At 42.6% G+C, this 24,923-nt stretch overlaps 1 protein-coding gene across 1 annotated transcript in view; it reads left to right on the top strand.

Annotated features, from left to right (window-relative positions):
• The window catches only part of PTPRT (protein tyrosine phosphatase receptor type T), a gene marked incomplete at its 5' end in the record, with an annotated part of 254,562 nt that overhangs the window by 34,556 nt on the left and 195,083 nt on the right, over window positions 1-24,923 (top strand). Inside the window, one exon of the mRNA XM_083873197.1 lies at window positions 19,866-20,159. Coding sequence (XP_083729323.1) covers window positions 19,866-20,159 — 294 coding nt within the window. The remainder of the gene's footprint in view (window positions 1-19,865; window positions 20,160-24,923) is intronic.

The following is a 24,923-nucleotide window of genomic DNA, read 5'->3' as shown; positions in this document are numbered from 1 at the left end:
GGGAACCCACTGCAGCTGGACAGCATTTTCTCTTCTGCAAAGCACCTTCAGCTGCCTCTCCCAAAGTTGAATCAGTTTGTTCTTTACCTCAGGTATTCTGGTATTGATCTCATCTCCTCCCTCTCTGTTCTCATATCGGAGTTCAGGAATCAGAAACATTTCAAATTGATGTGCCATGGAAAGCAGATCTGTTCCAGCTGACACAGAGTGGATTCTAACTCTGATTTTGATTCATACTCTAACGTGTGCTGCTTCCCACAGGTACTATTGCTTCTTTAATTATCTCTCTCTCAGGACTTTGCTGAATCTATCCTGAAAAATTTTGAACTCTACTACTCCTGGAAATGAAGATGCTCTCAGCATTCATGTTTTATGGAAAGACAAGATCTTAATGTAAAAATTATCTGCTTCTCTTTTCTTGAGCAAGTTTTCTCTGTACTGGAGGGTTCATACAGGGATGTGGTGAACAAACAGTTCATTGTAAGATGTGTGACTCTTGATTCACTCAGTTTTTCACTTAAATTACAGCTTTATGAAAAGTGATTTTCTCCTTTAATTGTTTTTTTACTTTCTTTCTCTATCTTCTTCCTTGACCAGATGGAGTAAAATTCAAATATAGACTACTCTGCATTCATTCTAAGGGGCTTTTAAAGGAAATAATAGATCATGGGAAATTATATTCTTTCTCATCTCCACTCCTCAGAGCAGATTTAGATTGCCTCATTACAAGTCCTATTTTCTTTACTTTGAGAAATTTGCCTCTCAAGCTTTGTTTTCCCGTTTATACCTCTGCAGAGTGGAAGTTGCCTTTCTACTTCCTTGTTTTTTTAAAACAAGAAAAGTTAATAGGGCTGATAGTTTGGATTGCACACTTAGGAAATGCATTTGGAGGCTCCTCTAAATGTAGGAGATTGTTTAAAGCAAGCTTTTCCAACACTTTTTCCTTCTTGTTCTTAAATGAGCAATTTTCAACAGCTGCCCCTACAATTCTGCCACGTTTTGCAACCCACCTTAAAGGCTGAGGACATTGATCCTTCAGGCCAGGACCTGTGAAAATATTGATGAAAAACATGTCTTTATGTAAAGATAAATTCTGAGACAAAGACATACAGTTCCCGCAGAACTGTTGGATACTGGAGGGGAACTGTTGTTGCTGCATCAAACCCTGAGATTCTGCCCCTGCTCCCCACAGGTTCCTCTGCTGGTATCTCTTTATCTGATTAAAGGAAATAAAACAAGCAGTCCTTTAAGCCACCACATTGTACATAAGGGACACAGAACTCTGTCAAACAACCAGAAAAGATAACCTGATAAGCCAAACTGGCCTGAAAACTGCATATTGCAGGCATAAATCCTGGGGTGTTCCTGTCAGTCCTTAATGCCACAGGTGGAATCACAGAACGCTTTGGGTTGGAAGGGACCTTAAAGGTCATCTTGTTTCATTCCCCTGCTGTGGGGGAAAGAAAAGAGGAAGAAATTGTGTTCTTGTTTAATTCTTCATACACTTCTGGTTTCTACCAGCTGTTCCTTGGTTGTATTTGGAAGTCTCTGGTGTGATGAACACTTTTAGCATAATTTAAGATGGGTTAGAGGCTGGGTTTGTGATCAGTAAAGCCTAAGCTCTGACCTTTTGTCCCCAGCTGTGAAGTGACTGGGCAGAGGGCAGCACACAATCCTTTGGGAAGGGGGGCAGAACAATTCCCATGGCCCCAGGAATGAGTCCCTGTCCATTCTGAGGACCTGGTAGGAAAACAGAGAATGGAATCATGTGTGTAATAGAGGTGGGATAAATCATTTAGCAAGGCTGGATCCATTTGACTGTAGATGGGACACACAGACATGGATTAATGAGAAACTACAAAGACCAGGTAAGGAGGAACAGCAGGATGTAGATCCTACCAGCTGTGCCTTTCTAGGCTAAAGCACATTACAGATTTTCCCTCTGGAAGCAAGTTTTTGTTATCATCCAGTCCTGGTGGTGGAAAAAGAAGGGTTTGTAAGTGTATTCCATATTCTGTTTGCAAATCTCACCTGTTCCATGGGTGCCTTGTCATTTGAACCACCAGGAGTGATCCATCATCACATTTTCCACTGCTATTCCCAACAAATGAAACAATAGCAGTAAATCCCATAATGCCCATCATCTTGGGGCAGAGGAAACGAGGAGATCTTTATCCCACTCTGAACCCTGCTGCAGTTCTTTAATGGGTTTTGTGTGTCAGATTACACATAAAGAATAGGACTGTGTTCAATAGTTGTGCTTGTATGTTGTTCATCATTGTCCATCTTCTGCAGGGAGGAATTGTGAAGTTTGCCATGAAATTGGCCCTGTGTGGGAGAGCTGTGATATCTAAGTGCTAGTTTGAGTCATTGCATTTGCCTCCTGTGTTACAGCAGGCTGCAGTTAATTCTGCTGAATTCCTTATAGTGATATCCTGAGGGATGGTTTTTAACAAGCAACACAAGAATCCCCCAGCTGCAAACTAGCTTCTCCTCATGTGCAGGTACTGAGCATTTTTGTTTGTTTACATGTCAGAATACAATGCCTTTGGGTTTATTTCACACCTAATTGTGAGATGCATGTGCTGCTCTCCTCCACATAAATGATTTCTCATTGAAAAACCTTGTCTGCATACACAGTTGAGTTTAACATCCAGGCACTTCAACTGAGCCATGAAGAAATATGTCCCAGTGTGACATCAGCTTAAGCAAAATAATCCATTCTCTGTTAGTTCTAGTGAAAGTGAGCACAGGACAAGCTGATGCTGCTGCCCTTCCTCAGCTCACCTGCGCGGGTTTGTTGTCCTGAGGAAGGGTGAGCTGTGTCTTGATTTTCATCACTGGCTCTTCTGATGTCTGAATGCTACAACTCCTTTAGAAAATGTTGATTCACAGGCTTAGAATCTAAATCTGTGCTGTGATTTTTGAGAATAGGAACTGAGTGCAATTCAGAGGCAAATTAACCCATCTGAGTAATTAATTGTATCAGATGAAATCTCTAAAATCTCCACTTTCATGTGCCTGTGCTCCTTTCAGGTGGTTACCTTGGGTCTCTTGAGGGCTCCTGCTGCTTGAAGAGGCAGAGGCTGCTGGTGCTAAACGTGTGAAGGAGATTGAACTTAATGAGTCAAAGAAATGAAGAGCTTTGTAACACCCAATTCAAGCAAAAAGCCACTTAAAAAGATACTTGAAAAGGGCCGTGTGGGTCAAGTTAGCTAATTGTGGAGACCAACTCTTGTGGATTCTGTTCTGGCCACAAAACACAGGCACAGCTTGGGATACCTGTGGGAGCAGAGTGTGTGCTGCTTTCCTCATCATCTGTTATGTTACCTGCTGTCTTCACAAAATCAAAGCTTAGCAAAAACCTGTGTGGATCTTTAAGACAAACTGCACCACAGCCTGGGTTTAATTCTTTAGTATATTTTGCTTCCTTGTGTTGAATAATGCAAAATTTTGTTTTGTTTTGTTTTTTTTTTTTTTTTTTTTTTTTTTAGCTTAATTTTTTTTTTCAGGCAGCTGGGGACCTGCTCTCAGTTGTTGAGAGTTCCTTTTGGCAGGTGTTACAGGTAGATCTTTGAAAGCCCAGATCTTTAAAAATCAAACCCTTGTTTATGCCTGCAGTGAAAACAAGCTTAAACATGTAAGTGTAAATTACAGCAGCAGCTCTGATGAACACGTACACAAAACCTTTATGAAAATATTGGTTTTCTGATGAAGAGAATCTTCAATACACTGCAAGCACAAAATTGACAGTCTGTTTGTGGAGCTGCCAGAGCTCCCTACACCTGCTCTGACCCTTCTCTGGCTTTATGAGTGTTTCCCTGGTCCTGAGCTGTTTCAGGCTGCTGCTGTGAATGTTTCCTTGAACTTTTGAGCTCTGTGTGTCACTGTGAGCTGAGTGTGCTCTGCAGAACCCTGCAACCAGTTCCAGCGATTCTGTTGTCAGTGCTAAAACTGAACGAGTAATTTAGCAGGGAGCACTGAACTTGGACAAGGTGCTCCTTGAAAATCCAGCAGTTCTCCTGGACCACTCTATTGTCCAGGACCTTGAACAAGTCAAATTCTTCTTTCCTGGTGCCTGAGGTTGTCATCCTGCTCAGTTCTCTGTTCCTGTCTCTCAGGACCATGACCTGCTGGAGGGATCCAGCTTCACCTGCAACTCTTACAGGTGCTTTGTGCTGGATTTCCCAGCAAAGAGAAGTTCTCTCTGCAGCAGGAGATGTTGCCTGCTGACCTTCCTGTTGTCCCTGATCACCCTCTGGAATTTTACCAGTAGTTTCAATGAATAAGATGGAAGAGGCAGCAGTATCCTGTTTTTTGTCTGTTCCTATCTGCTGTGGCAATGCCTCATAAATAAGGCCCTTAAACTCGCGGTTATATTTAATAACTATCTGTAAAAGTCATTTTAGTGTTGAAGCCCTTTCTTGTGGGACAGAGCTCACTCAGAGCCTCTTTTTTTTTTTTTTTGTGTTTCCTTCCCAAAGCCTTGGGCAATGTTCCAGCACAAGCACCCCTGATTTGGGAGGTGTGATGAAACATTAACAAAGTGATAAAATGATTTCCACAGATCCACCAGATTCTCTGTGTATAAGAACTGGAATCCTGACCTGGTGCCACAGGCAGTCAGGAGCTGTAAGTTAAAATTGCAGGGCTGGGTGTAATGGATTGGCAGTAACGAAGTACTTGGAATTCATTTGGCATTTACATGCACAGTAAATTCCAAATGAGCTCCTAAGAACCCTATAAAAAGAAAAAAAAGGGTGTATGTGAAGCACTTGTTTCTCCCTGTAACATGTATCCTCTGTGTCCTAGGTTGGAACCTGGTTTTGTGTGATTGGGAAGATCTTTTAATTTATACAAAGAAGTGATTTACATTCTCAGATAAAGTCCAGGCATTTCCAATAACATCAGGATAAGTGGGGCACTGTTTTCTTCACAGCTGAAGCTTGGAGATTCTGTGTGAATTCATCTCAGTTTTACTGCCCATGTTTCAGGGCAGCTTGCTTTTATGCAGTGAATATTGGTAGATCTCAAAGAAATATAGCCCCAGATTTTATTACCAATGAAGGGAATGCCTGCCAGTGGCGTGGCAGATCGTGTTCAAACTGGCAGCTGGTGACAGATGTGGATGTAATGGCTCTAAATCACCGTGTGGACTCACTGTGTTCCATATTTTACTCAACTTCCAATAAGAGTCGTGCAAATAAATTAAAGTGCAGCTGTCAAGATCAGCAGCAGAGTTGAAGGCGGACGTATAATATAAAGTATTCAAAGAGCTGGTGCTTTTTCCTGGAAAAATGTTGAAATGTGTTTTGTTAGATGAAAGCAGCAGATTTGTTACTCCTGTTTGTTTTTCTTGTCTCGCTTTTAATAATCAAGAGCACTTGTAATCAAGTTTCAGATCTCGGAGGGGTTTGTTACAGTTTTGGGCTGGTTCTGTGTCTGTTCCATTACTCCCAGTGAACCTTTTCCTGGTTATTCCATCACTTAAATTCTGCTGGAAATGAAATCCTGTAATGCTGTGCTTAGGGAGTAGAATACCTGTGCATAAACCAAGCATTGCTGCTCAAAAGGTCCAGATAGGTTTAGCTCAGTTCTTGCCTTTTATGAAATTACTGCACAATTCCTAAAATCAGGGAGTGTTGTAATCTTATCACAAACCATCAGCAGACAACTCTGTTAAAGCCCCTGTTATTCCCTGTGTGCCCCAGAGAGGCCAGCTCTGGCTCTCCCCAGGGTGTGCCTGGCAGGCTGATGAGCTCCACAGCAATTCCATTTGTCTCCAGTCCCTTTTTATCCAGTTGGCACTGCCTGGTTTTGTCTGTGAGCTGCTGGCTCTGCTCTTCACTGGATTTGGGAGGGATTTGAGGCAGACTTGGAGGCAAGGCTTCACTCTCTGGCCTTGCAGCTCCTGTGTTGGCTGAGCAGTTCCTTCCTTGACCCTTCCACCATCTCCCATTTCCTGATCCCCCAAGATCTGATCAGATATTCACACTGTGGTGGAAGGTTCAGGCAGACATGCACAGGTTTCTTTTCCATCTCCCCCACGTTTTGTTCCTGATCCTTGCAGAGTTTCTGGCAGCCATCAGTTAATGGAATGAGGACTCCTGGAATTTGTCTGTGCTCAGATCCACAGAGCTATTGTTGTTCAAGCATTTTTAGAAAACATGAAGTATTTCCACCTAGCCTGGCTGCAGCCACCTGTTCAATGAGCTGAATTCATCAAGTCATTTTTAATCATGTTCATTGGACTGTGGAGCTGTGCCAGGGTCCTAATAAGGAACAAATGGGTTCAGAGCAGGCACAGAGCAGATTCTGTCAGAAAATAGTTCCCTGTGGTGCTGCTTCTTATCAGCTTGCCTGTGAAGGATAAGGAATCATCAACATTTCAGATTACTGAGGAACAAAAGAGCAGAAACTTGGCTTATTTGCATCACAGTGGTAACTCCTTTTATTCTGGACTTGCACCAGCATAAATTAGAGAAGAATTGGGCACAGAGCCAAATAATTGTTGCATTTCTTCAATAATTAAGTTACTCTACAAGGAGCTAAGTTGGTGAAAGGCTAACAAGCTATTCATCAAAGCCAAGCACTGCACCATAACCTGTGTTTGCCTGTTCTGAACTCCAGAGATGTTCTGCTGTTCTTAAGGACACCTTGGAAAGAGGAACTGTGAGTGTAGCATGAAGAATTTGGGTTGAATCAAGAAGAATTTGTTTTAAGTAGCCTTACCAAGCAGTAGAACTTTTGGTGCAAGTATTTTGGGCAAGACTTGACCTACAGTATTGCTCCTCTGAAGGTGATGATTATGTCCAGCAATTCACTTCTAAAGTTTTGTATTTGATACCCATGCAGGGAATGTAAATTTACACAACAAATAGTTTTCTATGGCATTGAACAAAGATCTCATCAGGTATTAACTGAAGCTTATTTGGACAATGGAGGTATCTGCTTGCAAAGACAGGAAATAGAAGAAAAATGGAAGAACTGAATATTTCACTGTGCTTATTTGGGTCAGGTCCTTTCAGACAGTCGCACAAGACTGTTTGAGGTGTTTGTGTTGCTGTTCTTCCCACTGGTGCTTTGATTCAATGAAAATCTGCAATCTTGTTTCCTGTGGAGTTATGTAGGGATTGACTATTTCCCCAGGTACCTGGCAGGAATTCCGGACAGGATGAAGGGTGAATTTTGACCCCATGCTGGACAATTATGTGATAAAATCACTAACAGGAATTCCTGGTGATAGAAGTGACAGCTGATACAGTTCTTAAAATTCTGCTTTGATCTGCATCAACAGGAATTCCACGTGTACAAAGTGATGGGAAGATAAACCCTTATGTGTTCTAGCTCCATATTATGTATGTAGGAAATGCATAATCAACTGCTGATATTTCTCTTCAATGTGAAAGGTGCAGCTCTAGGATAAAAAAAGTAGATTTCCAAGTTGTGGCATTTCCTTGCTAATCTTCCTTATCCATCAATGCTTAAGACCAGGGGGTAATATAATCAAACATAATGACTTCTCCACTGAGTGAACACATACAGTCCTTGTACCAAGTGATGAGCATCTCTTACAAAGGAGAAAAAAACAATTTTCTAAATCATGATTTGAAGCTCTAATGCAGGAAGAAAACTTCTTGTACCCACTCCTGTGTTGGTCACTTTGCATTTTTGCTGCTGATTCTTCAGTTTTGCAAGATGACAAGTTGTTCAGGCTGCTGCTAATTATGTGCTCACTGTTGTGGTAATTGGCATCTCTCAATTTAGTTGTTATGACTACAGAGTCCTTGGTAACAGGCTGGTGATGCAGGGAGGCTGCAGCCTGTCCTGCTGGCTGACACTGCTCTCCTGGCCATGTGTGCTGTCACAAACTGCTGCAGAGACTTTCCAGAGTGCTCAGCACCAGGATGTTGGAAACGTCACAGAAATGCAAGTTCTGCAGGTCTGTCTGTGTATAAACGTAGACAATGCACTTTTCTCAGTCAGAAGTGACCTTAAATCCCACTCTGCAGCAGTGCAGTGCAGCATAAGGCTTGGCCTCATGCTCAGGTAGTCTGCTGCCCTCATTTCACCCAGAAATGAGGGTGAATTGCTGTGCCTTGATGAAACTTGACCTGTTGGGTTACCACCCTTAGGGAAAACAGATCCTGGAAATTGGCAGGTTGTATATTGATGATATTTTACATTACAACGACACAGACATTGAAATTTAGAAGGCTGAAAATTACTTTTGTTTTGGAGGGGGAGGATGTGTTTTCTTTTTATATTATTTTACACAGACCTATTTGATTGGTGAAACAAACGCAAACTTCTTCACTCACATTGGTCAGAGCAGAGGGACATCAAGAAGAAGTCCCTCCTGGGGAAAGGAATGAATAACAAAGGTACAGTTACAAAAACATTTCTCCTGTTTACAGAAAATTCCCTGGGAAAAGAATTTCAGAAAACTGAAACATCTCAGGCACAGAACAAGGGCTGCAGTATATCAGATCTTGTACACCAGTGTGCATCATCCTGAAAGGGTGACCAGTCACTATGATCTTTTTACTACATGATTAATATTAAAAATAGAGTTTCCCTTGTGTCCTAGCAGATTTTCCATCCTTTTTTCCCCTGTGTTTTTAGCTTTTGCAGCACATGCAGAATCTCAGGAATTTAGTCAATGCATGCCTGTAGGGGACCAGGCTATGTAAGGAACTCTCAGCTGATTAAATCAGTAAATCCAAATTAAATCTGAACCTTCTCAGGAAAGCCCAGGTTCAATTTGCATTGATTGGGGGAGTGATAATACACTATGAGCAGAAAGCTCTGCACAGGGAAGTGCTTCAGTGAAGAAAACACTGGCACTGATTATTCACATATTCACATATTTCCTGGACATCTGCAGACTCTGCTTGAGGAAGATTTGTGGCACAGTAAATATTTGTCTTACAGCTCCTTGGAAAAGCCTTTGAACATATAATTTCTACTTTTAGAACATACATTTTGTAATAGGAATTTTCTTTGGAGGAACCTGACTTGAGGCCTTGGTGGATCTGCATAAAATCTGATATTATGGGAATGAAACACAGCTTCTCTAGATGGGCAGGTTTTTCTTACATAACCCCAAATGGGGGAGGATCCAGGCTGTGCAGGACCCAAAGCAGAATTAACACTGGTTTTGAAATAAAGACCCATTAAAAATCTCTTCAGTCCTGTAATTTAAACCCCATAAGCCATAATGCATCTCTTTCAAGCCCTCTTTGGTGGTAGGAGATCTTGTTTTTTATTAACTGTCCCAGGGGTGAGACAGCAGCAAATAAGAAGGCATTAAGAATTAATTTACTAACTGCAGATATTCTTGGAGATATTGGGAATCTTATGAAAAGAAGTAAAACTGTAACATCCAGACTCCTGGATCTCTTGTGGCATCTAAGTCTTTAGGGTTAATAGGATCAACTCCGAGGTATTTTTGCACTTCCATTCAGAAGCAGAATGTTTGTTCCTCCCTTTGGGGAAATAAACTAGTTAAGATAGATCAGCTCAGCTGCAAACATTCTGTTTTGGGAGTACATCTCCATGTAGCAGGCAGGATTCCTCCTGAGTCTGTTGTACACTGGGGATGCTGGCTCATGCCTTAGAGGTGGAAGAGACCCCTTTCTGTTCTGGAAATTGCCATGGAGCTTGAAGTTGTTCTTCCTGGTGTTTAACTACCTGGACAATGATTGTTTTTGCCACCACAAGCAAAGATTTTTGCCATGCAGACTTTGTAATAAATCTGTAGGTTGCCTGTGCAGCTGTGTAAGCAGCACAGCTTTTGTGGCAGCAGAACAGTTATTGGTAATGGACCTGGCTCTTTTTCCACACTGTGTTGCCAATAAAAGTGGAAGGATGATTAACCTTTGTCTTGAATTTCTGGGATGAAATGTGCTACTTTAGGTGTAAACCACAGGACAGTTTCTGTAGGTGGTATTTCTGGGAATGTTTGGGAACCTGCATGAGGGATATTTAAATATCTCTGATACCCAGTTATTCAAGTAGTTTCTTCATGTTTCCAGGGGTGCCCATCTGTTCTTACCCCAGAGAAAGGAGTAAAGTGAGAAAACTTTTAAATTTGAAAGAAGCTTAGCTGTGATAACAGCAAACCCAGCTCTTCCCTTGGGCTATTAATGTTCCCAGGTCTGTAATTTCAGCCAGTTAAGGCAGGAGGAATGAGTGCCCAAAATGAGCACTTGGCAAGGTACCTCTGGAAATCAGTCCTGTCGGCTTCATCCCAGTCTCACACTGAGATCAGAGCTGTGTTCCTGCTCAGACTGATCCAAGCAAACGTGCACTCAGGTGAGCACCCACCCTGAGACTTGGTTCCCTGGATGGTTTGTCAGATGCTGCTTCAGGATGTGGAGCTGAAAAAGCTGAAAAGTTCCTTGCAGGGTGCCCCCTCTGAGATCCCTGCTGGCACATTTGTTATCTGCTATTCCAACATCAGCTCTTTTTTTGTATTAAATTTGACTTGCCTCCTCATGGTCAAATGTGATCTGTGTTTTTCACAGATCTGTCACAGGAAAATAAATGCTTAAGCAAGAACATTTTTCTTTATGGACTGAAAAACCCTAAATTTGTATGTCAGGCCTGGCACACACTTCTTTCCAGGAGGTCATAAAGTCTGTAGGCTGGAACACAAGTCTGCATTCAGTCTCTGGCCCTGCAGCCATCCATTAATCATCATTTCCAGTTATAAAACAATATATTCCTAGTGGCTTCACCAGGGTTTTGTGGGGATTAGCTGTGAGCAGAGCCTGGGAGTGCCCTGAGTGGACCCAGCTCTGGGTACAGGTTGTGTCTGAGAGTGGAGGGATCAGTGTCTGGGGACTTGGCTGAGTTTGGGACTCTCTGCCATGGTCCTCTCTCCTGTCTGACTCCAGCCTGGCCGTTCCCTCAGTTTTCTGGCTGCTCCCCATCAGTCCTGCCCAGCCCAGGGGGTGGACAGACAATGGGATTTTTACTGCCCTGCTTTGCCTCAGATGAAGTGAGGCATCCTGCCTGAGGCTTTTCCTGCAAGCCTAGCAGGTTGCTATGGATTAGGCTCCTTAATCAATCCAGACAAACCATTCCATGCTGCTTCCTGGTGGTCAATACCTCCAGTCACTTGCCATTTCAGCAGCTTAGAGACTAATGAGCCTTCATCCTGCAGACAGAGATGTGCCAGAAAGCAGAAGTTGCTAAACAGCCACTCTAGACAGAGCTGTAAAACCCTTTTGCCTCTGTCCTTTCCCACCACCATCAGCTGGTAGCATAGCAACTGCTGAAGCTGCTTGAACTGGGGTTGACCTGAAATTACATGTTTCTCAGTTTATGTGTTTATTAACGCCTTTCTCCATTTTTTTTGGTGATTGTTGAGATTACATTTGTCAGTCCCTGTGGGAGATTAGCAGCTTGTTCATGCAGAAAGCAGAAATAGACTTAATAACGTGATGGATGAGCTCAGATGGACCCTGGAAATAGAAACATGAGGGAGAGCTGAGGGTGGCCCTGGCACTGACTGCTGGAGAGACCCTTGGTGCTGGTAGGATGTGGATGCAGCTTTCCATACAATTGTACAGCCTTGGAGGAGCCTGGAGGAAGAGCAGCACCTCACAGGCTGTTTTTTCCAACTGTAGTGATGGGGAAGTGGCTGTTGAAGGAAGCAGAGTGAAGTGAAAACCAGCAGAGATTGTAGCACCCCTGGGATTTGGGATTTCTCACCGGGGGAGGGAGAGAACTCAGACACAGGTTCATGAGTAACCTGCATCTTGAATGATTTTTGGTGCAGGTACAGCAATTTCTAGTGGAGGAATCAATGTTTTAACCAGAGCTCCTGCAAAGCTCCTGTATTTTCATCTCTCTTGTTAAAGGAGAGATGATGCCTAGTTCTCATACTTTTGTAATTACTGTATTCAGATATGTTTTGTTCAGATATGTTAAAGCCTAACTTGTATTTCTTCATGGGTTATTTCCAGATTAATGTAAAACCTTAGTCCACACATAGCTGATGTGCCTGTCATCAAGTCCAAGAAATGAGAGAAGCAGCAAAAATTAAAAATTACTGATTGTTGTGTAAGGAAAATACGTCAGAAATAAGTCTGGAGAACAGGACTTGGTTCAAGCATGCTGAACATGCTCCTTGTGGAGCACTCAGATGCTGCACAGAGAAAGTCATGGTCTTTTTATTTTTACTGGTATTTTGGCCAAATGAAACCTGAACCATTTTTTCTGTGTGTGACACAATCTCAGCAGATGGGACTAAGACACTCCATTCTCAGAACAGTGTTAGTAAGAGAATGAAATCCTTTCCCTGACAGGCACTTTGAGCATTGAGTGATTAAATCAAAGAGCGTCACTGTCACCAGTGCATGCTCTGGCTGCATGTATAAAGGAAAATATATATATATATTCTTTCCTGCATATAAAAGGAAAGTGAATTGTGCTCACCTTTCCCGGAGAAAGGCATCCTCATTTATCTTCCTGTGATGGCTTTAGACTGCAGCACCTGATTTCTGCTGCCAGGAGTGAGGGCTTTCAGAGAGAATTCAAGGGACTTAGAGGTGCTCAGTATTATTTCTTGGCTTTTCCCTTAATAGAATGATCCAGTACCTCTCTGTGTTTCACACTGTGGGCCGTGTGCTGAGAAAATAAAGAGTAAGGAGGTAAAATGCATCTCACCTCTGTTTTGATACCAGTCAAAAAATGAGGGGGTTCAGGGTGCAGTTAATTTTATCTGTCTTAGATACGTGCCTTGAGGTGAGCCCATTCTCTCCACTGACAGTTAAGGGAACCTGAGATAATTAAGGCAGGCTGGAACATGGAGAAACTCCACAGTGAAAGTCAAGCTAAGTGTAATCAGCTCATAGATGTCCAAAAGTCCTTGTGCTGGGCCTCTTGTGGTCCATGAGAGATCCCTGTAAAGACAGTGACATCCCAGAAGCAACAAGAAACACACCACTGCTCCTCTCTGTGATGAGTTCTTGGAGCTATTTTGCAGTTGACAAACTCAGAAAATTACACGTGCTTTAAAACTGTGAGTTAATTGTCCATGATTCCAGCCCTGGGGAGCTTGTCATTCCTGGAGCTTCCCTCCAGAGCCTGCCTGAGCTCCATCCCTGTGGGAAAAGCTCCCTGCTGGCACTCAGGGGCCACAAGGCTTGGGAATGTGTTTTGCTGCAAAACTGGAGGTTCCTACCCATCAATGCTGAGAGTCTATAGCCACCCTTTTAACTCTGTTACAGTACAAATGATGACTCAAAGGGAAGCATTCAGGTCTAATCTATGTGAGTTCTTGTAATAGGCTTTACAATTAGAGCACAGACTCTTCCATCTAATTCACTTAATTTACGCTGGGAAATGAGATACTGTTCAACTAATCCGATGCTATTTTCTTTATTAGAGAATGAAAGCATCCTCTGGGGCTCTGGTGGGATTCAGGCTAAGCTTCTGAGGCACAAATAGTGTGAAATGCTAATGAATTAGCACGCTGCTGTAATTCCCACTCGGGGTCTGGTGTCCCTCTCCTTTGGCCTCTCCCTGCACTGGATGGGCTGGCAGGAGGCACTGGGTCTGCACTAGCTCTTTGTCACTCAGGGTGACTCTGTGGATGTCTGTTGGGTAAAATGACACTGACACTGATACTGGTGAACCTTCTCCAACCAGGATTTGTTCCAGATGCCTGGCCTGGTGACTGCAGAGCTTTCAGGAAAGGGTTAAGAGGTTTTCTCCTGCTTTGCAGTAGTTCTTGTAAACGTTGTTGTGTTCTCTTTAATCCTTGACAGCCCAGTTGCTCAGTTTAGAGCAAATGTTGGAGTCACCAAGGGGCATTTCCTCTTCTTCTTGAGGGGAAAATACAGAGAGATTGTTTTCTCTGTTTCCATCAGGCTGATGGATCAAGGTCTCCCCTCATATCTCTGTCCTACACCTGTGCTGTTGGGAGATGCTGAGGGAATAGTCAAAAACTCAATTTTGAGTTTGGGGTTTTGAGGGGATGATAGAAGACAAGCATCCTGCCAAATATTGTCTCTTTTGCTCCACTGGCTTTCTTTGGTGTTATTGACTGCTCTCCCCTGGGTTCTGCTCATCTCTTGTTTTCATTGCTGTTGTGCTCATTCTCTGACCACTTTGCTCAATTCTTTCACATTTTCTGGCTCATTTTTACTCTCTCCCTTGCTTTTTGTACATGAAATGTGTGGTGAGTCCCCTGTAGACAGAAGCAGCAGCTCTTGAGGGTGAAGTAAAAGAAAAAACCACATTATTGTGGCAAATGAGCATTTTATATCACAGAGTACTAAAGTCACTTATTGGTGCATTAGTAAATTCTGTGCTGGGGTGAGGCACCAGATGGAGAGCAGTGACATGGAATTTGTCCCATGATCCAAGGAGCAGGGCTCCATCCTGTGGGATGCTCCCAGAGGAGAAGAGGTGTGCAGGTGATGTTTGCCTGCTGGGAATGCTCTGTCCATGGTGGGTGGTTTGGGTGCAACACCAAACAGTAAATGCTTTGCACCTCTGGAATATATAAACCTGTGAAAGCATTGCCCCTTGGTCTCCAGGCTGTACAAATCCTGAATCTTCCCTCACTTTTCTGGATTTTGGCTTTAATTAAATATTCAGAATAATTGATTTCAGAATTGATTGTGGGCCCTTCTCCTGGGGCTCAGACAGACCATATCATTCCCTGGTGCAATTTACCTGTCCAGGTGAATCTATGAATCATTTATTGCTGCTGCTGGCACACTCTTAGAACACTTGGCACGTGCCACTGCTGTCAGCCTGCTACAGAACTGAGAGACTGAGCTGAATGTCTCTCTTAGACAGAAACTATTAGTGCACTGTCAGCACAGTGAAATCTCCTCATGCTAAACATGGTAAAATCCAGGTGCCTTTTTTCTTCTGTGTAATAAATGGAACTGGAGGTTTGGAGCATCACTAGAAAACTAAATTTACCTCTGCTGCATTTATGACAGTGGTAGGGAGTTTGAAAATAAGCAGTGCCAGTATAAATATTGACATTCAGAGCTCTGAAGACTCATTGCTGTTGTATAAAACTCTAAAGGTGCCCATGGATGCTGCTCAGACAGTCTGGATATTGTGTAGAAAAGTATATAGATACTTTTTATTTGGTGTTTTCTGCTTAAAAGAGTTTGGAGAAGCTTAGAATTTGGTTTCCTTGCCTTTCAGTCCCATCCTGATCAGTTTGACAAGCACAGTCCACAGCTGCTCGTTGTCAGGGAAAGGCCTTTGTGCAGCAGGTCCCATTTTCACCTTTTCAACCCTCAAAGAATAAGAACCATTGTGTCTCTTCTGATCTTATTTTTACAACATGTGCCCTGTCCTGTGCATGTGAGAAAACAAAACGTGGAATTTTTGCACTGGGTGATACATCAGAGTTTTGGGACATTAGGGGTTCCTTTTGTCTAAAACCAGCCACAGCCCATCCCATGCCAATGAGAGTTTATGGTCACAGTTTATCAGATGGTTTTGTTATGAAAAAGGGAGAAATTAAAAAAAATCACATAAAATTCATAGTTTAGGAGGCGTATCCAGCTGTTTTAAGATAGCATTTTCTATAATGTCTTTCTTAATGGGTTATTTCACAGGAGAAAGTGCTAACAGTTGTTGAGGATTTTTCTCTAGTTTATGAGTCTTCCCAGTGGCATCTTAAGAAATCACAGAGCCAGTTATTCTTCCATCACATAAAAATTGCTTAGAATTGCCTTACTTAGAAAGCCAAATAGAGAAATATTCCAGCGGTAGAGTGGAAACACTCAGGAATATTTGCCAAAGAGTAAAACACATTTGTTTTCCACAGTAGTTGGAAAGTAGAGCGTTAATGGTACTGAGGGTGTAAGAGTTGAGGAAGTGTCTGGGTGATTCTCTTTGTCATTGTAGAGCCCCAGAATGGTCTGGGTTGAGAGGGACCTTAAAATTCATCTCATTCCATCCCATGGGCAGGGACACCTTCCACTATCCCAGAGTCCCATCCAGCCTGGCCTGGGACACTCCCAGGGATCCAGGGGCAGCCACAGCTTCTCTGTGCCAGGGCCTCCCCACCCTCCCGGGGAGAGAATTTCCCATATCCAATCTCTCCCTGCCCTCTGTCAGTTTAAAGCCATCACCCCTTGTCCTGTCCCTGTGGATGATGGGATTTCAGGTGGTCCTGTAAGAAACAAGGATTTGAATTTGATCCTTGTGGGGCTTGAGATCCTCTGTGATCCTGTTTGGTCTGTTCTGGTCCTTCATGTTAATTTGGGTTTCTCACACTCTTTGCATTACTAGAATTCATGTCACTTCCAAGCTCTAACAGTGTTCAGCCTTCTGAGCTGCAGATGGGAGCTGTATTTTCTGTTCTAACAGGAGGAGAAAGGCACACCCCAGTTCCCTTTGTGTCTGCACAACTGGACCTGGTTTTAGAGTCAATAAAATATATCCAAGGTCAAAAATGCCGGGTTTTTTTGAGCCTGAACTACATATATATTTTTATGTTATTCTATTCTAATTTATTCTAATTTATTTTAATTTTTAAATTTTTTTATTTATTTTTATTTTATTTTTTAAGTGAGCACGTAAGCACATTTTTCCATGTCATTCCCAAGTCTGGGGTTCAGTTGGGTGTTCCGGCTGCAGCAATCCAGATGTGCAGGTTGCTGGGGAGCCTTTGGCTTCCTCCTGTCTGTCTGGAGGAGGTGGGAGAGTGGAGCACCAGGCCGGGCAAAGCTTGTGCTATGAAACAGTGTTGGGATGAAATGGGGCTTAAAATATGGTTGTTCACAATTCCATGTGTACAAGGCCAATCTGTCACCATGTTTATTTAATCAAGGTCAAACAGAGATTTTAATTAAAATAGTGAGCTCATAACATCAGGCTGCTCGTCTGTAACCGGCAAGTGGGTTTTGTAACAGAGAGAAAAAAAATGTTCCCATTTGTGTGCCAGTTTTGTTAAATAACGGGTAACTTGTTTGGATCACTTGCAGTAATTTGGCACAGAGTGATATTAAAAAAGTGAAAGCTTTTGCTCCAGTTGGTGCTAGTAGGGAATAATCCATTATTTTCAGTGAGATGGGACTGATTTTTTAAAAACTACTGGAGCAGCTGCTTATCTTAGTTCCTTAAATTCAGAAAACAGGAGCAACTGTTTAAATTCCTACTTTTATTACATTTTACAGCACCTGTTTTTTCAGTGGTAGAGAAAGGGGAAAATAAATGAGGAAAATAAGGGAAACCACTATAAGGGTATTTTTTTTGGTGGGGACGATTTGGATTGGGACAAAAGTAGGGAATGGGCGTGCTGGGTGAGGTGGTAATTTAAATCAGTTTGGCAATAATAGTTACTAAAGTTGCTAGATGAGATCTTCATGTCTGCTTAGTAGGATAAACTGCTCTATTAATTAAGCTCAGTCTCATAAATCTCTTGTAAGTTGCCATCAAATCCCAAGGTAACCTGGCTCACGTTGCTATTGAAATCTGCAGCCCAAGAGAATGGAGTTTAATATTTCATTTGTCTTGTGCTCAGCTATGATGTGACTTGTAAGATGTAGTTTTTGCATTGGAAATAAAAATAACCAAGTCTATCTTTTAATTGCCTCGCACCAAGAAACAAGTAATAAACTGCTTGTGATCTATAATAATTCGATTTTTAATGAAAATGTATCCACACATGTTTCTTGAAAACAATTTTCTTGGAGAAGTAACTTTGTGAGTCAAAACATAATCAGCCTGGCATTTCATATCAGAAAAAGATTCTGGCAGGAGTTATGGAACGGTGCAGAAAATTAAAGCAGAAACAGACATTCCACAGAAAACATATCTGGCATCACTGATTTTTATTCATGTTGGATACCAATTACAATTCAGATTGTTTTTTCTCCAGAGGTACAATGCACAACTCCTGCTGTCAGTCTCAAGAAGATAGAATGTTCTGTTGTAAGCAGTTAAGGAAAATTAAATCAAGCCTAATTTCAGTTGATCTTTTTGTACAGCAGCTTATTTCTCTTCACTGAGCAGATCTTAAACCTGCAAGAATTGTCCTTAGGGGAAAATCCAATCTTCCTCCCATCATGTGGTGCTTTCTTCCACATTTCTGTGGGTCCTGGATTCTTCCAGTTCTTTGGGTTCTTTGAGGAATCACCTTTAGGAGAGAAGGGTTTGGAATGACTCCAACTGAACTCTAAATTTCTTACGTTGTAACATTTATGTGTTTCTTTGTTTTGAAACAAAGATCACAGGATAGTTTGGGTTGGAAGAGACCTTAAAGCTCATCTTATTCCATCCCATGGGCAGGGACGCCTTCCCCTATCCCAGGGTGCTCCAACCTGGGCTTGGGCACTGCCAGGGATCCAGGGGCAGCCCCAGCCTCTCTGGGTGCCAGTGTTTTAAGTCCCTCTTGATAAAAATATTCTTTTTTGTCACCTGGTTTTCACGAGAGAATAGAGTTTGTGTGCTCTGGGCTGAGGACAAACCACATTAGAGTGTGGCAGAGGAAAGGCTGGGCAAGATTCAGGAAAGTGCTCATAATCTTTCAGAGTTCAGCTCAGGTTTTCAAAGCCACAAGGTGTGTGCTATTCATGTGGTTTCCAGTATGCAACTGTTATTTACACTGACAGAGAGGGGGGAAAGAATAATAAAAATCAGGCAGACAGCCAGAGCTCTGTAGATTTTTTTCTTTTCTCTCACTCTTTTTTTTTTTTTTTTTTTTTTTTTTTTTTTCAGCTTCCATCAAAGGGAGCTGCTGAGATGTCTTTTATCAGCTTGCTTTGCTTTTTTTTTGCTTTTTCTCACAGAGGTGGTACTCAATAGCTGGTTCCTGCCTCCTCATGCTGCTTCTCAAACATCCAGGCACTCTTCAGGTCTCATGCAGACTTTCTTGAGTACCTTTGCCCATGAAGTTGAGCAGACTTTGCAATCAAACACCATAGGAGGTGTTGATTCACTGTTGCCTTGGCGTTTTCTTAATTCTGAGCTACCAAGAGCCCCACTTGGAGCCAGTTCCAGCAGCTCCCTGGCTGCTGGGCATGGGGAGATCACTGGTGTTTAAATTTACTAAAATTGTCTCAGCCAGTGTTTTGATTAGAGACTGTATCCTGTTGTTTATCTCCATTTTTGGGGGGTTAAGATCAGAAAATGAACAAGTGAGTTTGAGTTTTCCTCTTGCTGAACTTGAGTTTTCCTCATGTTGCTGATTGTGTCATGTTAAGTGTTAGAATTTGGCTGAACCACAGCACCATGATCTGGGATAATGACTGGGGTATTCTGCTGTGTCAGGCCACAGGGCAGGGGAAGGGCTCTGCTGGAACCCTTTTATTCCTGGTTTGTGCTAAGGGCACTCAGTTGTGTTTATTTAGGATTTCTTTCCCCCTCCCTCACACTCCTGGATTCTGCTGAGTGCTCTTGTTCAAATGCCTAAAAGAGGGAGCAAGTATAAACCTCATGATGATCTAAAGGACACTTTTAAAACAAAAAGCTGCTTTGTGGTTCCTGTATTTTCCCAGCTGTTTCTCAATTGGTAACACTGCCTCCAGTGCAAGGGGGCTGAAATTTAAGCATAAAAACCCCAAACCCAATTCTTTCCAGTAACAGGTTAAATTCCTATAAAGGATTTGGTAAATGAGAGGGGAAAATCGTGCCTTGGTTACAGAAGGTTTTGGGGCATGGATACATGATGGAAAATAAAGGATGGATGCATGATGGATAAAACCTTACTGCAGGGATGTGTGATGGAAATTTGGACATTCTCTGACTCCCTGTGGTTTGTTTCTGTCCTCAGAGCCTCCCAGCCTGAAAAGGTTTTGGTGCAGCCTTACTGCAGGGTTACATGATGGAAATTTGGACGTTCTCTGACTCCCTGTGGTTTGTTTTGTCCCCAGAGCCTCCGACCCCGATCGCCCCTCCAGAGCTGCTGGCTGTGGGAGCCACCTACCTGTGGATCAAACCCAACGCCAACTCCATCATCGGGGACGGGCCCATCATCCTCAAGGAGGTGGAGTACAGGACCACCACGGGCAACTGGGCAGAGACTCACATTGTTGACTCCCCCAACTACAAGCTGTGGCACCTGGACCCCGACGTGGAGTACGAGATCCGGGTGCTGCTGACGCGCCCCGGGGAAGGGGGGACGGGGCCCCCTGGGCCTCCCCTCACCACCAGGACCAAGTGTGCAGGTGAGATTCTGCTGTTCCCACTCCCTGGCCAATGCTCTGCCACATCCTCGCTGCAGGTGCTTTGTCAGGGGTCTGAAGTGATAGTGTGGATTTGGATATATACCCTGGAATGTTGTGTTTTATTCCACAGGGAGCTGTTTAAGATCTGTTGGTTTTGTGCCGGTGTGTTGTTGTTGTTGTGGTGGCCAAGACATGCAGAGTGACCCAGGAAAAGTTTTCAGAAGCTCCTTTGTTACTCACAAAGCTCATACTTACAGGAAAAATCAGAAGACACTGTGTTCCTCAAGTCCTATGAGGAATGTCTGAGGGAGCTGGAGTTGTTTATCCTGGAGAAAAGGAGACTCAGGGGTGACCTTATCACTCTCCACAACTCCCTGAAAGGTGGCTGTGCTCAGGTGGGGTTGGTCTCTTTCTCCAGGCAGCTCTGACAGAATGAGAGGACACAGCCTCAGGCTGCACCAAGGGAAATACAGGTTGGATATCAGGAAAAAGTTTTTTACGGAAAGGGTGATAAAGTACTGGAATAGTCTGCCCAGGTGGTGGAGTCACCATCCCTGGATGTGTTTAAAACAAGACTGGATGTGGCACTGGGTGCCAGGGTTTAGTTGAGGTGTCAGGGCTGGGTTAGATTTGATTATCTTGGAGCTCTCTTCCAACCCAGTGATTGGGCGTTAAACTCTTCATTGGTCAGCAGTACAGTGAAACTCAGTTCATTGGTTGGTAAGGGCTGTTGTGTATGGCTATCAAATTTTCTCTCTCTAGATCTGTTTACATTTTTCCTTTGGGGGTTCTAATTTTGCTGTTTACACAGGTGCATTTGTTTTTCACCCTCAGAATAGATTGTTGTGTGAAAGGAACTTCTCGTTCTCAAAATAGCTTCATATGGGAATTACAAATTGCTTGTTAGCTTATGAGAACTTGCAAATTACTTGTTAGCTGCACTTAAAAGAAAGGACAGGTTATCTTTCTGCCCCCTTCCACACCAGTGGTTTATCTGACAAACTCCTGCCACGGTGTGAGGCTGCTTTCTGTTGGAATAGGCAAACAACTTTTTTTTTCTGACCAGTCCTCCAGTAGGAAAATTGTTCTTAAGACCAGGCTGTGATAAAGTTTTCACCTCTAAGTGCAGAACAAAATTTATGTTGTTCCTGGATAGTGGATCTGCAGTGGTTATTAACAAATTGATTCTGATAACAGTTTGAGTGCACTGAGGTGAAGGAGGAAACATTTGATTTTTAAAATACATTTGTGTGTTCCATTTGATGGAACTGCTTCTCCTCCTCATTTCTGACAAAGGGCTGTGCTCAGACACTGTGCAGCACCCTCCCTTTCTCTTTCCTACTGGAATGGATCAATTCTGATCCAGGGACAGAAGTAGTCTGTCTTTCTCTCTGAGCCATATTGGACTTCCCATGAAAAACTGACGGATGGTGTTGCTCATGTTTCAGATATATTGGCTATTCATCCTGTTGTCATACATTAATCATCAGCCATTAAGGGAAATCAAGCCCTGTGCCTGGCAAGGGGATGAGCAAAGCACTTTTCTGCCTCTCAGGTTTTTTTCCACCACATAACTTTATTTTCTTGCATTTTTGTAATTTTTGCAAGGTCCTTACCATGGTGTGTGTGAACAAGCAACAGGGACTAAAAGGCTCCTCTCCTTTTGCTACAAGCCATCCTTCCCTCCCTGCAGATTAGTGGTTTTCAACATGTGGATTTAAGTAGTGAAACCTTTTAAGAACATTCTGTTTCCTGTTACTCTTTCTGAACAAACAGCCAATCTGAAGTGGGAAGAAGGCCTCCAGAACATCCAAAATCACCCCAGGATGGGATTAAGCAGTGCAGTGTTAGTGTTCTTCATCTGTTTCATGGCAGAAACAATTCCAGCAACATCCCCTTTCTCTGCCAAGAGAGGAAGCCTGGCAGGCTGACTGTGTTTTGGGTGGCACATCCTTCATTAGGAAGGTTGTAAATTAGTGAACATTTAGTGCCCCTTTGAGAAAATTTGGTTAAAAATAAATAAGCCTGAGCATGAGGCTCTGACTGGTGTTTGCTTGGCTCAGCACCTGTCCTGTGGTAGGACACAGATGTTAAAGGCTTTGCAGTAGCTCTGTGGAAAGGATGAAATGACATGGGTGATGTCCTGGCCTGTTTGGGAAGCTGGCACATGTTCTGCTGCTCAGCTTGAGGCTTCCTTCTCCTTGTCCTCCTTGTCCTCCTTGTCCTCCTTGTCCTCCTTGTCCTCCTTCTCCTCCTTCTCCTCCTTCTCCTCCTTCTCCTGTGTGGTCAAATTCTCTGACATCACCAAAAGTCCCTGCAGGCCAGGCCTGGGTCTGTGCCTTTGGAAATGTGACGTGCTCAGGTTTGGTCTGGAGTTGATGTGTGGTCACTTTGCAGTCACACTCTTTGCCTTACCTGTAAAAAATGCTGGGTTTGGCTTAAATCAGAAGTTAAGATTAAAAAAAAGTTGCCTTTGTGCTTAATATTGTCTTGTCCTGTGGCCCAGATTGCTGAGTTTCCTGCCCAGCTCAGGTATCGACTGACACTGAGAAGGATGACGTGGATAATTTGTTCAAATTGGCAAAGCTGAGGCACTTTCTGGTTTCCATCCTATTTTACTAATGAAAATCTAACTGGAGAAGGTCATTCTGTTAATGTTAGCTGTCATACAGGCCTTGTTGAGATTGATGGTGATGACATTTATGTTTTGTTTAGGGCACTGGGTAGGAGAAATTGTAATGATCTTGATCTAAGCGTGGACCAGGGGGAGGGGGGAGACTTAATAGCTAAAGATGTACAATTTCACCAAATGCCAACTGAAATGATAGACAAGAAAATGCAACTCATTATTCCAATTTTCATACGTCGTGGAACTCCTTCAAAACACTGTTTTGAGGGTAATTACACAAAACCTTCATGGTGAAGATTTTCAAAAATGTGCTGAACTGAGAAAACAGCTCTGCTGCCTTGACTTTCCTCAGAGTACCTAATGAATGACATCAGGGAAAATTGAGGGGCTTTAAAATACCTCAGGTGTGAGTGATGCTGCTTTTTTTATGTGATTTTTTTTAGTTGTTTTGTTATTTGTCTTTACTTTTTCTGAGCAAGAGGGAAGTACCAAACCCCTACACATTTGTATGCAATCAGCAGGTGATTGGAGCAGCCCAGTTCTGCTGCAGTGTTTGGTGTTGTGCTGTGTTTGTTAAGCCCACAAATAAAGGCAACAAAATTGATTGCACAAGTAAGAGCAGAGAATATCACCGGTAGTGGAGAAGCATTTACTTATTTAAATTGCTAAAAATCAGTGTAACAATAAACAGAAGGTGGCTGCAACCTTCTAAGAGAGAGAAGTGAATATCCCTTGTACTGACCACTCTTCCCAGGCTCTTTTCACACACAGTTTCTGTATTTTTTGTTCTGGGAAGGCTGAGTAACTGCTGGCATTCAATTTAAGCATAAGTTGCAATGAGATTCTTCTTTAGAGATGAAAATGAGAAGGATTTGGGCAGGACCACACTTCTCTTCCACCTCAAATCAAGCAACAGGAGTTCATTTGCAAAGTTGCCCTTGTCTCCTTTGTGTTTCTTGACTGTCAGCTTTGCATCAGAGCAAAAGCATGGCCAGGATGATCCAGCATGAGCCCAGACATCCTGACAACACTAACCAGAACCATTCATTAATTTCAGATTTTGATCACACTGGTGATCAAAAGGAGTTTATGTGAACTTGAAAGTTTGTTGGTTTTTTTTTTTATTTTAATTAGGTAAAAACCCATAAGGTAATTATGGAAAGTCATGTTCTAAATGAGCATAAAGAAGTTTTGTTAAACTGGATAATACCTAAATTTCTGTTAGCAGTGTGTGCTCAGGTGTGTTACCCCACTGCTGATGGTTTTGGTGTCCCACAGGACAGCATCACAAGACTTCAATTCATATTTGATCTACAGAAATAATACTGAAAATTAAATCCCAGCTTACCTCCTTCAAGGAAAAGCCAACTGCCAGAAAATATGGCAAACCTTGCACAAATTATTTGTTTGTTTGTTGCGGGTTTTGTGCTTTGGATTTGAGTTTGTTTTTTTCATGGGCTGTGACAGGTCTTGACTTGGGACAGAAAAAGATGAAATGACCTTGAGGCACAACTCAGTAGTGTCAGTCAGAGGGAAGAGTTGCTCAGCAGGGAATGGGGAAAAGACAGAGATTGTTTAAGGTTAAGACCAGACACGGGGTTGAAGGTTGGTTAAAGGAAAGATGGATATAAAACATTAGTGTTTATCCCCAAAATAATAGGTTGAGGAGATAACAGGATTAGAATAAAGTGTTTGAACACAGTTCCCAATAGTGCCTGGTGTTCAGCACTGGTTCTCGAAGTGTGGGGCCTTTTCAGCCATCCTCTATAGATAAACAGAGCTTTTAAAATCCTTCCATGGCCTTTGTTCACAAGAGTGTGCTTGGGGAACCTTGAGGCTTATTTTCTTCTCTGCACTTATTGACTTTTTCCTCTGCTTATTTTTTTTTCTTCCTTTCTTCAGTTTCTACAGAAAGGCAGAATAGGGGGAAAGTTGTTTTTAGCTCTGGTGGATGGAAAAAAAGTAAAAGTTTGCATTTGAGGTCATCATCATGCAGAGAATCTCATCTGAAAACTGCTTCTGGTGGGGCAAACTCACAAGAAAAACAAAGCCAAAGAGTAATATTTAAATGAATATTAATAAAGGGACAGAGACAGAGGAAATACTTTATGATCAATACTTACTCTTGGTTAAAA

Source organism: Zosterops lateralis, assembly GCF_965231275.1.
Source record: "Zosterops lateralis genome assembly, chromosome: 16".
Lineage (NCBI taxonomy): Eukaryota > Metazoa > Chordata > Aves > Passeriformes > Zosteropidae > Zosterops > Zosterops lateralis.
Note: the sequence above shows the minus strand (reverse complement) of the source record. Positions and strands in the feature narration are given on the sequence as shown.